Raw genomic sequence first — 14,012 nt, 5'->3', positions numbered from 1 at the left:
GTGCGTCGCTTATCTGTGTTTGGCCTTGTTTGTTGTTTGTTCATTAAAGAAGAGAAACAGAATTTGAATGCAGCCTTGCCCTAGGTTTACCCCACGGGACGCTAGTGGATAGTGGTATGTGGCTGCCATAGCTTAACCCCACCCTGATCACCCCTCCCTGGAGCTTATACTGTACAGATGCTTGTATGGAAACACACACATATATATATAGATAGACAGACAGACTCACACAGCACACACCCGCCTGTCTTTGGCTTGTCCTTAGGTTCCCTGTAGAGTCCTCCCTTTTTCTTTTTCCTGTTTTTTGTTGTGAGGCAGCCTTGATGTTAGTAGCGCCATAACCTCTCTGAGAGGTAGCCCATAGTTTTCACTGAACATGCCCTATAGTCTTTAACGCTAGGCGTTGGTGAGTGCCTTTTCCTTCAGAAATGTCTGGGAGTTTTAAGATGCTGAAATAGTTTATAATGAAGAACTCAAATATTGGCATGAATTTTCAGTTGAGTGATTACGTATCAATCCAGTACTTTTAACTTGTTCAAGTCATTGTGTACTCTCCATGCTCAATATCACCTGCAGCAGCAGAATGAGAGTTACTTCTCTTTATATACGTTTTTTGGTAGCAGTCAGAACTGTTTTGATCATGCTACCCCTGCCCTGCCTCCACTACCAAATGTAACTCCATACTCGATGGATCAGTAATGAAAGATTCAGGTGGTTCAGAGATGGTTAAAGGAATTTTAAAATCATTGCTGCAGAGACTTGGAGCTCATTTCTTGCTGCTAGACCACTAGAACAAGTTTCGTTGGTTGTATGGCTGAGATAGAATAAAGCCATCGCTGTTGTCCGATGTAAATACTACGTAATAATACTTTATATAGCAAGTTCTAGTTGAGTTTTCTAGATGCGTAATTTAGACTTGCTGCCATTCTCATATATTTGTTAAATACAGGACAGAATGAAAAATGGCACAAGAAGAAAAGACATATATTAAGCTTCATTATTTAAGAAATATATGTAATTGTACCATGACTATAATTATACAATGAACAAGCAAGCAAGTAAATATAAAACACATAAACTGAATCTACAGCTCTTCAATTAGAGCTTGTAGCTATTTTTTAAATTAAAAAAATCGGCTGCATAATTGCCAATACCAAACATAATGATAATAATACAAATAATGTCCCCTGGAGGAATGCCTTCAATGAATTTGCATGCTTTCCCTTTGGCCTGCCATACATTGAAGGGACCTTCACATTGTACAATACATCAGCACCAACCCACTGATTCTTTTTTTTTTTTTGTTATTGTTTTTATTGTTTGTTTTTTTGTTTTAATTGTTTTTATTATGTCAAAAGTACAATCACATTTTAAATGAATACATTTTTTAACAACAAAAACAAGATACAAACAACTTAAAACAGAAACCATAATAATAAAAATAAAAATAAACCCACCCACCCCTCCCCGGACCAACAATGTCCCAAAATGTAAGGATCAAACACTATGCATATACCTGTGCAATGTCATAACACTGTTATACAACATTTAAACCAAGTCTTTAATCTTATCTGCAACGTTAGACCACATATCAATGTTTTTCTCATTTGCTCCATGTAACCTTGCCGTTGACAACTCCAAATAAACAATATCTAAAAAAGTTAAAGCCCATTGGCGAAAAGTTAGAGTATGAGGAGGTTTCCACCTTGTAGCTACCATTTTCTTTGCAGCTGTTAAGCCAGCAAAGAAGATGCGCTTATGTGTGCAGTTCAGTTGTAGCCGGGACACATCATTTAATATAAATACCAGCCCACTGATTCTGAATACCAGTAAGACTCCCTAATCGGGAGATAAGCGACCGTAGGTCACATGTATACAGAAGAGGGCTGTAACGGCGATTGGTTCCTAGTTGTGTGGGCAATGTATAGTTTTGTTTGGTGGTCTAAGAAATGTGGTGGCAGGCATGTTGATGACATGAGTGTACACATACTGTGTAGTGTGTAGCAATTTGCGTGTTTTTAGGGGCCAAACTGTAGGAGTAGTGGGCAAAAATGTGTTGTGAAAAGCGGCCTGAAGGTGGCGCTAGAAGAGGCCATGTGAGAAATTAGGGGTGGGGTGTCCGCGTTGCCTTGGCGGACGAATAGGTACAGGCCGCGGCTCTCCCGGACGCTCCTAGCCCGAGTTACGGCATTTTATGTGAGCTGCAGTGGCAGGGGGTCCTCCACTGGGGGCGCCACCACTTTTGCATCCGTTCTGGAGCACCAGGAGTGGGTGGTCCCCGGGAATGCCCCGTGAGCAGCCCCGTTGGGGTGGTCATTTGGTAATTTGTCCACATGTGCTCATTTTTTACACTTGGGGGTCCCCGAGGCAGCTGGGGGTCCCTGGAGCTCCGGGGGTCCTTGGAGGGTGTAGTTTGGCAGGTAAGGAGTGTGTGTGCAAAATCTGGCATGGATCGGGGCAACGGGTGCGGAGATATGAGCAGGGCAAAAGTGTGACGGGACGTGTGTGACGGGACGTGTGTGACGGAGGGACGGGGTGACGGACGGACACCTGGAGCAGGTTTCTATAGTAAATGCGACCTACGGTCGCAACAAACGCCAAGTGATCGCCTCTGCTGGGATGTTCTCAGTGCCGAACCGGCTACTACTACACAAGCGCGATTGACACAGGATTCCAAGGCATGAAGCTTGTCATGAACTTGAACAGTTTCACAGCTCACACATAAGCACGGCCCATTAAGCTTTAAAATAAAACATAAGTGACGTTATTGTCAGCACAGAATTGTGGGACATCCTACTGTGGGATATGATATTCTGATGCTGCCTTTAAAATCAGCCAGATGAAGGCACCTTAGTTTGTGGGCAGCATTTTACATTTCCCTCTGAATGGGACTGACCTTGATGCTGTCCTGCCTTCAAATTATGTCTTAGCTGGAAGCATTTATTTCTGCTGGGGACACAGCCATTCAAATACCTTCCCTAGTAGTACACAAGAAAAGTAGATACCATACCTTATGGATACAGCGTGTATCTTGCTACATGAATCACCATGACCTTGACCAAGGATGATTTAGCAATTGGTGGTTATATGACATGGACAGACAAATTGGTAGATTTGACAGACATTGATACCGCATACGTGTTCCTGTAAACCATGAATAATTAGCTTGAAAGTAGGTCATTTTAGCTCAATTTTCAGAACTTATGGAATGGACTGCAATTATGGTAACTTATGGTAAAAGGACTGCATTTATATAGCGCCTTACTAGTCTTCCAACCACTCAAAGCGATTTACAATGCATGTCTCACTCATTCACACACCGACGACAACTGCAGAGGCAACTGTATAAGGCACAAACCTTCTCATCAGAAGCAGTTAGGGGTTCAGTGTCTTGCTCTATAGTCTTTAAGAGTATGGGTAACGTTACGCCATTGGTTTCTATAGACCGTAAATGAAGCCTATTAAAATCAGCCATCTTTCTATATCCGGTCCGAAATGCAACCGGAAATTAATGCTATTGGCTGCAAGCGAGGGTGGGTCTTCACTCGGTAGAACCAGTAGAAACCCTAGAACAATACCCTACTTTATCATTAATTTGAAAATGAATGGGACCATAATTTACTAAACGCATATCATGATGATTTAAAAAATACTTCAAACTAGTGATTTAAAACAAAGTGTTTATGAAAAGGTTTACTAAGGAAATAAAATCAAGTGTAAAGTTCGCCCAAAACCTCATTGACTTCTATTGAGATTATAATGTATTGCAAACGGTAGAAGGTGAAATAGCAACATCTTCTGGGCCATTAAACAACAGGCTAAACGAGAACCCGGAATTGAGCTTCAATTCTAGCGAAGGGGGCTTGCCCCTCGATAGATACATGCTAAATGGTAGCATAAAGTGCAGAAGGAGTTCCTGTGGGGTCGGTTTGCACTAGAGCCCGACCAACGCCAGATTGTTCAGTCCGATCCAGATTTTGGAGAGTCCTAGTCCACAGATTATCAATCTTTTGATTGATATTTTGTAAAAAAATATATATATATATCGATCTGGCGCTAATTTGTGCAGATCGCAATCGATGTAAAACAGTGTGTAAGATTGAAAGAGGTTTAAAAAGATATTGGTTAGTTTCCAGTCTTGACGAGTGAAAGGCCATATGAGTGAAGAGAGTTTTACAATCTGCCTAATATTTTGGCAATCAGCTGCAGCACTAAGGAGCCTCACAGGTAATTACTTCCACCTTGAGTCGGCTACATCTGGTGAAAGAGAAGCCTATAGAGTCGATAGCCAGTATCCCATCTAACCTCACTGACAGCGGTTACTTGAAAAGAAATCTTGGTAACTCTGGCTAACAAATAATGGCGTTCAAATGCTATGATTGAAAGATCTCTTTAAATTTGTCTTTCCTACTATGAATACTACTTTGAGGAGTTTAAGAAAACCTGAAAAGGAAAGCTACATGGGATTTTCATGCAAATCTTCTAAATTTGACAATTAATTAAATTAAAATAGTTTTTCTCTTTTTTTTTACTATCAATCTTTAGACAGGCTTTTTTTTTGTATTACATGCATGTTATACAATTAACTCAATATATTTCACACCACAGCAAAATATAGCTAATGGGATGAAATTCCTGCACTTTGGGATTTTGAATGGTAGTTTTCCCTTGCAGTTAGTTGCCACACACTGTTGGTTAAATTTAGTAAAATATATGCATTGTTGATATATTGTCATCATATGTCCCTTTTCTTTGCTTGTTTTTCAAGTCTGAGAATAGTTACAGACGACATTTTGAGTTTTCCGAATAAGTGAGATACCATACTCCGAATGTTTATATCCATGCAGTTGTCATCAAAAGGCCTAGTTTGGATGATAAACACAGTGATGAGCTGTCTCCTGTACGATCAAAAGCATAGATGTGCACAGAGTGCATAGGTTTGTTTCTGTCTGTCTGATTACAGGGTCATTTAGACTGCCTCGCATGACCCCTGCGACAAGTGACGAAATGCAGAATTTTTGACAAGTAAAAGAGTTGTGCGATGAAGCATAAATTAGCCTTAAGGAGGCCTCTCTTGGCCAGTGTGAGGCCCGTGAGACGTGGCTGTTTTCCACGCTCTCCCAGCCCTGCCCACCACAGCCCCAGCCCTCTCCCACCTCTGAAGCTCTCTCTTCTTAGGACTGTTGGAAAGGCAACCTCTTCCCCACCCTTGGTTCAGCCTGCACATTTTTTCCCCCTCGAGCTGTTGCTCTTTCTGTCTCTGCTCTTGTGTTTTCTTGCTTTCCCTCTCTTTCTCTCTCATTTTTAAGCCTATCTCATTCTTTAGTTCTCCCCCCTTTCTGTCCCATTTTTTTCTTTTTTTTACGAGGCAGCTAACTACAACAAGGTCTCCCTGCAGGCCTTTCCCCTTGGCCTTGCTCCAGGACAGTTGCTAAGTAAATCACTCAGTCGACAGCGATAGGAAGGAACCAAAGAATTCCACACAATCCTGAGCCTTCCCTCTCCTCTCCCTGTGGTCTTTATTCCTTATTCATAGTTTCTCGTCCCCTTGTCCCTATGCTGTACAATCTGGAGTATCATTTTAACCCAGAGAGTGTAAAAATTGACCCGTAAGGGTCCTCTGCATTTGTAGTGCAAAAAGAGAGTAGTATGATCCATCCCACAACATGGGGGTGGTTCCAACATCTTTCCACCTCCAACGGTATCTGTCAACCATGTGTTGGTTTGTCTGCTTTGTTGCGGCTGGGTGCTCTCTCTCCACTCTGTGCTACCCGATCCACGTTTTCCACATTTCACTCTGTTCTTGCGGTGGGGGGTGGGGGGTTCTTCCACATTTCTAACTTTCTTGTCTGGTCTCAACTAAGGTCAATTTTTGCCCAGACTCTCTCATTATAGACCCAAAAGAATTACCGGTGAGGCTAATTCTTATCCACTCATGCATGGAGTAATTGACTTGTAAAAAAGAATAAGGGGGTCCTAAATATAGCTCCATAGTCTTGGCTTTTTGTTTGCAGCTTTAACCACTTGCACACTGTATGTTATACCTCCATGCTCCCACCCCCTCTTCCTATTTGGTCCTTGCCTCAGCCCCATGTGGGATCATTTAAAGATCTCTTTGGTCGTCCCATGATGGTTCACAGGAAGGGTGGGGGGTGGGGGGCTTATGGTTGCTCACATTAAACCCAAGTATTAGAAAATGTTCATGTATTAGGCATACTGATGGATTGGTTTCTCGTTCCTTTTTCAGGTGGTGATGGCCCCACATGAACCTCCGGTGGTGTTTGTTGATAACTATATCAAGCTTCTGGCTGATGGTAACCCTGAGACCTTCCAGAAGATCCTGGACATGAAGGTTAGTTGGTTTGGTTAGATGTTCTTTCTCGCTCCTGCTTTCTACAATGTTACTGTAGTGATGTTTTCCTGTCCCTCTGCGTATGTATTACGTAGCTGCCTATCATTGTGTTATACTTGTGTAACTCTTTGTGCAAGTTACTTATTGTCGATTGATTGTATCACTTTCAGTGGCTTGTTGCACCTCTTAACTGGATGTTTCATGAACTTCTTTAGTAATTTATGTTGCAACTGTGTGTGTGTGTGTGTGTGTGTGTGTGTGTGTGTGTGTGTGTGTGCGTGTGCGTGTAGGGTTTGAAGCGCAGTGAACAGAGCAGCATGCTGGACCTGTTCAGACAGAGGCTACCCACCCCTCCGTCCGGGGCCGATGGCGGCCCCTCTCTTTCGTTCAGCACCCCGACCCCTGAGCAAGAGTCCTCGCGCATCCGCAAACTAGAGAAGCTAATCAAGAAAAGACTTTGAACAACCACATAGTGAACAGAAAGCTCAGTGGCCGCAAGCTGGAACAGTCCTTCCTCTGTCTGGCTCCAGTTATTCATCACCAAAGCTTTGTGCCACCCCGTTCAGAGTATTGCATACAGAGGAAAAATATGTCATCTTTCTTACTAATATTCATATGAACCCTAGTCACAGTTGGAACAAACGAAGGAACTTCCTTATCTGAAACATGCTGTTGGTACTTGTGTAATTTATCACCTTTCTTTTTCATGACACTAATGCCTTTGCCCCTTATCAGTACTTCTGAGCAGTCATATCTTCTCTGCTCATATACTGAAGAACAGAGCCTAGCTCTGAAGCCAGATTTATACTTCAAAACGGCGCGACGTGTTATGAGCTTGTAGATCTGCGTGCGATGAAGTATATCAAGCCCTTGAAGTACTGTACAGGACAGCTAAAGCCTGAGCTTGTCACTTTGTAAAATCTGCTGTACATCATGCATTCAATACATTGCAGCACAAAGCATTTGCACTTGGAAGACTGAATGAAGAGCAATCTAAATATGGTTCTTCTGAGAGCTTGTCTGGCCCATATCCCAGTAAGAATGATGACAGAAGACAGGGTTGACCTTAATGAAGGCGAATGTGCTCTGAATCTCCTCGTGAGTCTCTTATCTATGGTTACTTTGGTCTCTCTTTGCTATGTTTATGTCAAGGAAGGACATACAGTTTGCATGTCAATCTACATCATTAAAGGTGGACATATTCCATAGGAGTGGGTAGTGGGTGAATGATGTTTCACAATGCAACTCTGTCTCCTGGTCCATGGTTCCAAGCCCCTGGGTCTGGGACCAAAAGGATCTATGGATTTCCTGCCTGCTCAGTTAGACATGATGACATTATTTTGTCTTGGCTTTTGAAACTCCCCCAGGTTGATTTAGAAATTAGAACCATCCAGCCAAAGTCTTTTAACTTGGGCCCTTTCTTATGAATGACATGTATCTGTGTTTGTTTTGTGTCTGTATATCTCGCAAGTATTGCTAGATAATCTGTAATGACATAATGGTTTACTGTCTCTTAAATTGATGGGCAGTGGGCTTGTTTCATTGTTTTAAAAAAAGGAAGAGGTATACCTGTCTTGTTGCTATATTTAATCAACCCTGCTGATGTGGCACACCTTCAGAATTCACTGTAATTTGATTAAGATCATCTTGTTTGGTCAAGAAAAAAGTATAAAGAAGTCACAGAAAAACATGATGGGCCTAATAGGTTATACATCTTGTAGCTTGTCTGGCTAGTTTATCAAGCTTTTCCTGTGCCTTCAATTTGAGGCAGGATGCAGGAAGGTGTCATTTTGTCATCATACTTGATGTTTTTAAGGATTGCGTGGTTCTGTAGCTTGGAGTGCCTCTTACTTTTTTAAGTCGATTTATCAAATTAATATATAATGCTATTGCATTTGATGTACACATTCCTGCTATCGGCTGAAATATTAAGTAACATTATGTGTTTCTTTTCTTTCCTGAATTGTAGACATGTGGCAATTGCTGAGAAACACTATTAAAGTTTTGCTGTATGTCGTCTCTGGTGCGCGGCCCACTTTATTTTTATTTGTTTACTTGGTAGTTGCGCACGTTTTCTAAAATGACATTTAAAATCATGAATGTAGGCTATTTTAACGGAGGCTGGGACAATTCCTATGTTGTGATCTCCCCCCACCCCAATCAGCTGCGAGGAGAGGACTTTAAAGGCGTTCCTGCTCCCATTTTCCTGCAAAACAATGAGACCTTTTCAGGGAGGAGAAATGTGAAGACAAGCAGCAGGCGGGACAACCTCAGATGCCTTCTCCGATGACACGCCTGCAGAATTAATGAACGTTGGCATCTTCAGACTTCAGAGCTGCAGTCCTTGCTCTCAGCTCCGTGTTGGTGTTTTCAGTGCAGCATATTACTGCTGCTGGAGGTTCGATGAGACTGAAGCACGTGGTTTTGGTGTTTAACTGTTTTGCAGAAACTGGATTATTAGTGACAGCTGGAAATAACGTTGCAAACCGGTGTGGGTGAAGTTAGTTCGTCGTTGCAGAATAGCTGCAGTGCGTGGTCTTGTGGCGTTAGCGCGACCGATAGGGCCCCGTGGGACCCCGTATACGCGGAACCAAAACTAAACTAGTTTTAAAGTGCAGCCTGCAGGAGGAAATTGCAAACATTTCGAAATCCAAGGCTTGTGTTGGTTTGGCAACTTTTCGCCTCTTTTTAAATAGAAATGGTGGGCAGGCTAAACTTGCCAAATGTATGCGAAGACGACCCGCTGGACATGAGCTGCAAAGCCGAGCGGTTACTGGACAGCCCGGACTCCGGACTGCCTCCCAGCCCCAGTCCCAGCGCCTCATCCTGGCTACTGCCTGGGGGCCAAGCGGAGAGGGACGATCCAAGGGCTTCCCTGGTAGGTAATCACGGTTCTGACTACATTGTGATAAAGCGAACACGAGAACGTGTTTATCTCTGCATCTCTTATGCATAGTTGGGGTATAGCGTAGCCCCATTTGGAACCTCTCCCTCCGCTATGTAGCTCCGAGATGATGTTCCGCGGCGTAGGGTGCCGGCAGAGTGCGACACCGGCGAAAATTGGCCAATTATTGTTGATTCTTAATTTTACGCACATTGTATCCAAAAAGTAAAGGTATTCCCCCTTGCTCTCAGATGTTATACATTTTAGCGGTCAAGAAATGTTTTACCGACTGGTTGAAACAAGCGTTTAAATTGCTTTTTTAGTCTGCATGTGCCATGTTCCCAATGCAACCTTAACGTAAGCAGTACTGCGCATGCGGACGGGGGTTGATTGGCCACAGGCTGACAAAAAAAAACCATTTAAACGCTTGTTTCAACCCGTCAGTAAAACTTTCTTGACCGCTAAAATGTAAAACATCTGAGAGCAGAGGGAATGACCTTTACTTTTTGGATACGATGTGCGGAAAAAGGTAAGAATCAACCATATTGGCCGGTGTCGCACTCTGCTGCCACCCGACGCTGTGGAACCTCATCTCAGAGAGGGAGAGGTTCTGACTACATTGTGATAAAGCAAACACGATAACGTGTTTGTCTCTGTATCTCCTCTGCAGAGTTGGCGTATAGCGTTAACTTACAACGCTATGATAGTATAGTGTGATGTGTTTTGCTGATTTGCCGAGGCAAAGTTAATTCATGATGTTAAACGTGTTGGAACTTTTGTGAGGCTACTATGGTATACACTACAGCGTAGTCTACTACTGTACGTGTGGTCACGTGACGTCAGTGGCTACCATTTAGGTCCAATTAAGTTGCAGCTCTTGTGACTGTGGGCTGACTTTGCATGGCAGGTTACAATTGTACCTATTGGATCTCCCCCCCAGCTGCACCCGTTGTCCTATGGAGAGGGTATAGCACTGGATCCATTACCTCCCAAGGAAATAAGGTAGGTCTGGTTTTTATTAGCCTACTGACCTGGATGATGAACAAGGTTGTTATATGGCATAATATGATATCATACTGGCATCACCCAGTCAGTGTCACTGTTTTTCTTTCACATGGGCTATGACAACTAACATTGGGGCTTGTATCTCCTCCCCACCCCCTGCAGATATACCTCTTCAGTGCACTATGACTCAAAGCGCCATTTCATCCAAGATGTGGCCCTCCAACCAAGAGGCCAGAGCCTGGAGCACTGCAGCCAGACTGTTATGACCCTGCCGCACAGCACCTGGCGCCGCTACAAGACACAGCTGGTCTTCCAGCCCTGTCAGCGGGCCCAGCGCTTTCAAAGTACCACCATTGTCTATCCCAAGCAAACCCGAGCTGTCTTCACCACAGAGCTGAGCTACGACTGCCGCCGGCTAGCCAAACGTTTCCTCTCCAGTGTGGAGCTAGAAACGGCCAAATGCACGAACCTACCTCAGTGAAGGAACATGGATGGGCTATTGCAGGGATTCCCATGGCTCCCAATGACCCCTAAGGTGAACTGCCATGGACAAGTGTTGTGGGTTTTTTATTTTTAGAGCCATGTTGCTTTTTTTATCCTTTATGTTCCAAGAGACGGGGAGACAGACCTTCAGTGTTTGGATTTAAAATGACATCAATGTGTCAGTTATCAAATCTCAATTTGTAACTGGTTGCAATGGCTTTTAGATGTGTCCATGTTGGATTTGTTGTAATAACATAATGACAGTATGTAGATTGGACTCAAGGATGGGGAGGGGGAAATCCTTAGAATGTTATGCAAAATCCCTCCACTTATAGTAAATGTCACCTAATGAATCAATGATTTATAATAATAATAATAATAATAATAATAATAATGAATGCTGAATGTGTCAATCTCAGTTCATGGTATGTAGAAGTGGAAGACAGGTAGTGGTTAGTGTAGGATATATTTGTAACTAGTATGTAAGGGCACAGAAGAATGATGTTGACTGATGTTTTAGAGGTTGTGATGCCAACCTAGTTTTCATAAAGTGAGTTTTGTAGGTTTGTATCCATACAGTGGGTATGGGTATGTAAGTTGCTACATCTTAGCCACAAAATGGCTCATCCCAAATCACGTGTTGGTGTTTTCTGTTACATTAATGGAAGCTATTTCTCTTCTTAATTATTATTATTCATTGTTAAAGGGTTACAGACTGAAGTGAAATGTTTATACATACCCTGTATGTTGGTAGATTACCCCAATTCTACTGCTTGAATGTTTAAATTGTCATAAACTCAATAAGACAGAACATGATACTGATAATTAGATTGTAATTTAAGCATATCAATGAGATGTCTTATTGAAGACAACAGGCTCCAACATGCTCCAACATGCTATCACCATATTTAAATTGACTTGATATAGTTACATTTGATATATTTATTGTCTGTCTTTTGTCATGCCTTAGTGTGGTTTTTGCTTTATTTACACATTTTAGTACCAGTTGGAAATAAACTATTTGCAATATTATGTGACTTGCTATTTTTTTTTTTTTTTTTTTTTTTTTATGTGCAGCATTCGTGGTCTTATTAATTAGCCATGTAATCCAGGTAATACATTTGTCAATGGGAAGTAATTGGTTTACTGAAAACTAAATTGTGGCCATTTATTGAGTTGACAAAAGACAGGGAGCAGCACTGTTCTGTTAATAAACTGTGATAATGTAAGTGGCTATAATGTGTCTAACCTATGCTTTTTTTTATGTTCTCAAAATCCTGAATGGTGTTTAGCTAATGGTGTGTGTGTGTGGCCATTGTAAATCAATGCTGTGCAACCCTAGCTTGTGTCTCCATCTACTGTCCACAGGTGGAGAACTACAAGCGAGGCTGAGGAGAAAATGTCATTGGAGACTAGTAAGGTCTTATTGGATGCTGCTGCATTTTGTAATGTTACTACCTCAGTTTTCTTCTTGATTATGTAAGCATCGGCCCCACATTTGTATTCCGATGTAATATAATAGTTAATATTTCAGATAAAAGTTTAAAACGTGTTAATTGCTGTAATTTTGGATTTTTTGCACGATTGCTCTGCGATTATAAATTGCTAAACAAAATGACTGTTGTCATTGACCCGATTTGAAAAATATTAGCGAATCAAGGTACTTGGCCTGCGGTGAGGAAGCACACTGTCTCGTACAGGGCCCCTTCAGGATGAGTGCTCAGTCAGCCCCCTCCAGTACTCCTCACTGGCGAGAGAGAGCTCAACCGCCAGCCTAAAGATTACAGACGACATCATCATCCTCGAAGATGAGAAGGTCTACAGAGAACAGGTCTGGTATGAACTACACAGGAATCAGGATACTCTATCTTCTGCAGGTGCACCATCCTGACTGGCTGCATCACTGCCTGATGGGATGGAAGATGCTCAAAAGGGGTCTACAGAGAGCGGTTCAAACTACACCCAGAGGAGTAGGGTGAAGTTGAAGACCCGTCATTTTAGGGGCAAGGCTACTTGTAAAGCTTTTGAGGGTACAAAGGCCAAATGCCAGGGCAGGAAGGCCAATAGACCCCTTAACAGACGACGTCACACTGATAAGAACCAGTATGCGTGCAACCAGTATGCGAGCAATGAAACCCATTCTATCAGGTCTCGCTAGGACGCGCCTCACTAGCCAACACACACGAGGGGGTTGGGGTGTGCTGAAATCAGCGCACCCCGAAACAACAGGTTGAGAATTGATTGCGTGAAACAATCACCTGTGCGTCCAGTCTCAATGTTGGTAAACAAATAATTGGTCTATACATAACTATCAGTGATATCAGTTTCACAAAATAATGTATTTGTGTTTACTAATTGCCAAGTCAAAAGTTCATATCGCTCAGCCCTGGACTAATCAGCCTCGGGACTTGAGGATGGGGAGAATAATACAAAAATAAACCCATTAATACTTGGAAAGCATCCGTGTCATTTTAGATTTTAGCGTTGACTATTCAAAAATAGCAGATCTACAAGCTCACAGCTTGTCACTTTGTGCCACGCTGCAAGCTTGCACATCTGCTATTTTTGAACATTTTTGGAAAATCTTGATCATCATTGATCATTTTGAATGTTCAATAATTTTGAATTAAGAAAAAGTGTGAGATCTACTGTAACTACTATGCTATAAGTCATTTGTAGAATCTGCCTCAGGTCTTAATGGGTTAAAAAAAAAAGAAAAAGACTGGTCTAAAACATAAAAAGGTAGAGCCCAGAAAATAGTAAAGTCAGTTGGGGACAGTGCAGGTCCCAAATGCAGTGCATGGCCTCGGGCCATACTTTTCAAAGGACAAACTGATGGGCCACGGCAGCAATGATCAGTCTGCATTTAAAAATAAATGGAAGTTTAAACTATTTTTTCAACCATAGAGTTAAAAATAGATTTTAACAGGAACTTGTGGAACCGGACGCGGATGTGAGGCTACTTCCTGTGTCCGTAGACTAAATGGTTCCGGTACTTCCTGTACAGCGCAATGTCTGCATCCTGCTGGAACACGACGAAGAACACATCTTCCAGCGTCGCCAATCGCCATGTCTGCTTATTATAAGCGACTTTGGGCTTCTTTTTCTCTAAAGTTGCTTGTAATATTGGTGGTTGCGGTTTTTTGGGCTTGTTTTCCTAATTTTGTTTAACCAGTGGTTCTGAAACATTTTACATTTTGTGACAGGGACACCCCCCCCCCCCCCGCCCCATGCAAGAGTTGTGTTGTTAAAATGTTTCCAAAATGTTCCAAAATTATTATTTAAAAA

General features: G+C 42.3%; 2 protein-coding genes across 5 annotated transcripts in view; both read left to right on the top strand.

Moving 5' to 3' along the window:
* Positions 1-8,371, top strand: part of vps53 (VPS53 subunit of GARP complex) — a 44,686-nt gene extending 36,315 nt beyond the window's left edge. For both annotated transcript variants that reach the window (XM_084064133.1, XM_084064132.1), the window contains exons 21-22: positions 6,248-6,352; positions 6,643-8,371. In XM_084064133.1, coding sequence (XP_083920259.1) covers positions 6,248-6,352; positions 6,643-6,813 — 276 coding nt within the window. In that variant the 3' untranslated portion in view covers positions 6,814-8,371. The remainder of the gene's footprint in view (positions 1-6,247; positions 6,353-6,642) is intronic.
* A 104-nt stretch (positions 8,372-8,475) lies between these two features.
* On the top strand, positions 8,476-11,756 carry rflnb (refilin B). Of its 3 annotated transcripts, XR_014601266.1 has the most exons (4): positions 8,476-9,230; positions 10,144-10,238; positions 10,404-11,287; positions 11,322-11,756. XR_014601266.1 is itself a non-coding variant. In XM_084064135.1 (3 exons), exons 1-3 carry the CDS (start codon positions 9,051-9,053, stop codon positions 10,720-10,722), a joined length of 594 nt encoding a protein of 197 aa, XP_083920261.1. In that variant the 5' UTR covers positions 8,476-9,050; the 3' UTR covers positions 10,723-11,756. The 3 variants fall into 3 exon arrangements, 2 of the variants coding, with proteins under 2 accessions (XP_083920261.1, XP_083920262.1); XM_084064135.1 differs by having other exon boundaries at positions 10,404-11,756; XM_084064136.1 differs by having other exon boundaries at positions 8,482-9,230; positions 10,177-10,238; positions 10,404-11,756.
* The last annotated feature ends 2,256 nt before the right edge of the window (positions 11,757-14,012 follow it).

The sequence above is a fragment of the Gymnoscopelus microlampas genome (genome assembly GCF_963454915.1).
Source record: "Gymnoscopelus microlampas genome assembly, chromosome: 8".
Lineage (NCBI taxonomy): Eukaryota > Metazoa > Chordata > Actinopteri > Myctophiformes > Myctophidae > Gymnoscopelus > Gymnoscopelus microlampas.
This window is presented reverse-complemented; position numbering and strand designations above follow the sequence as displayed.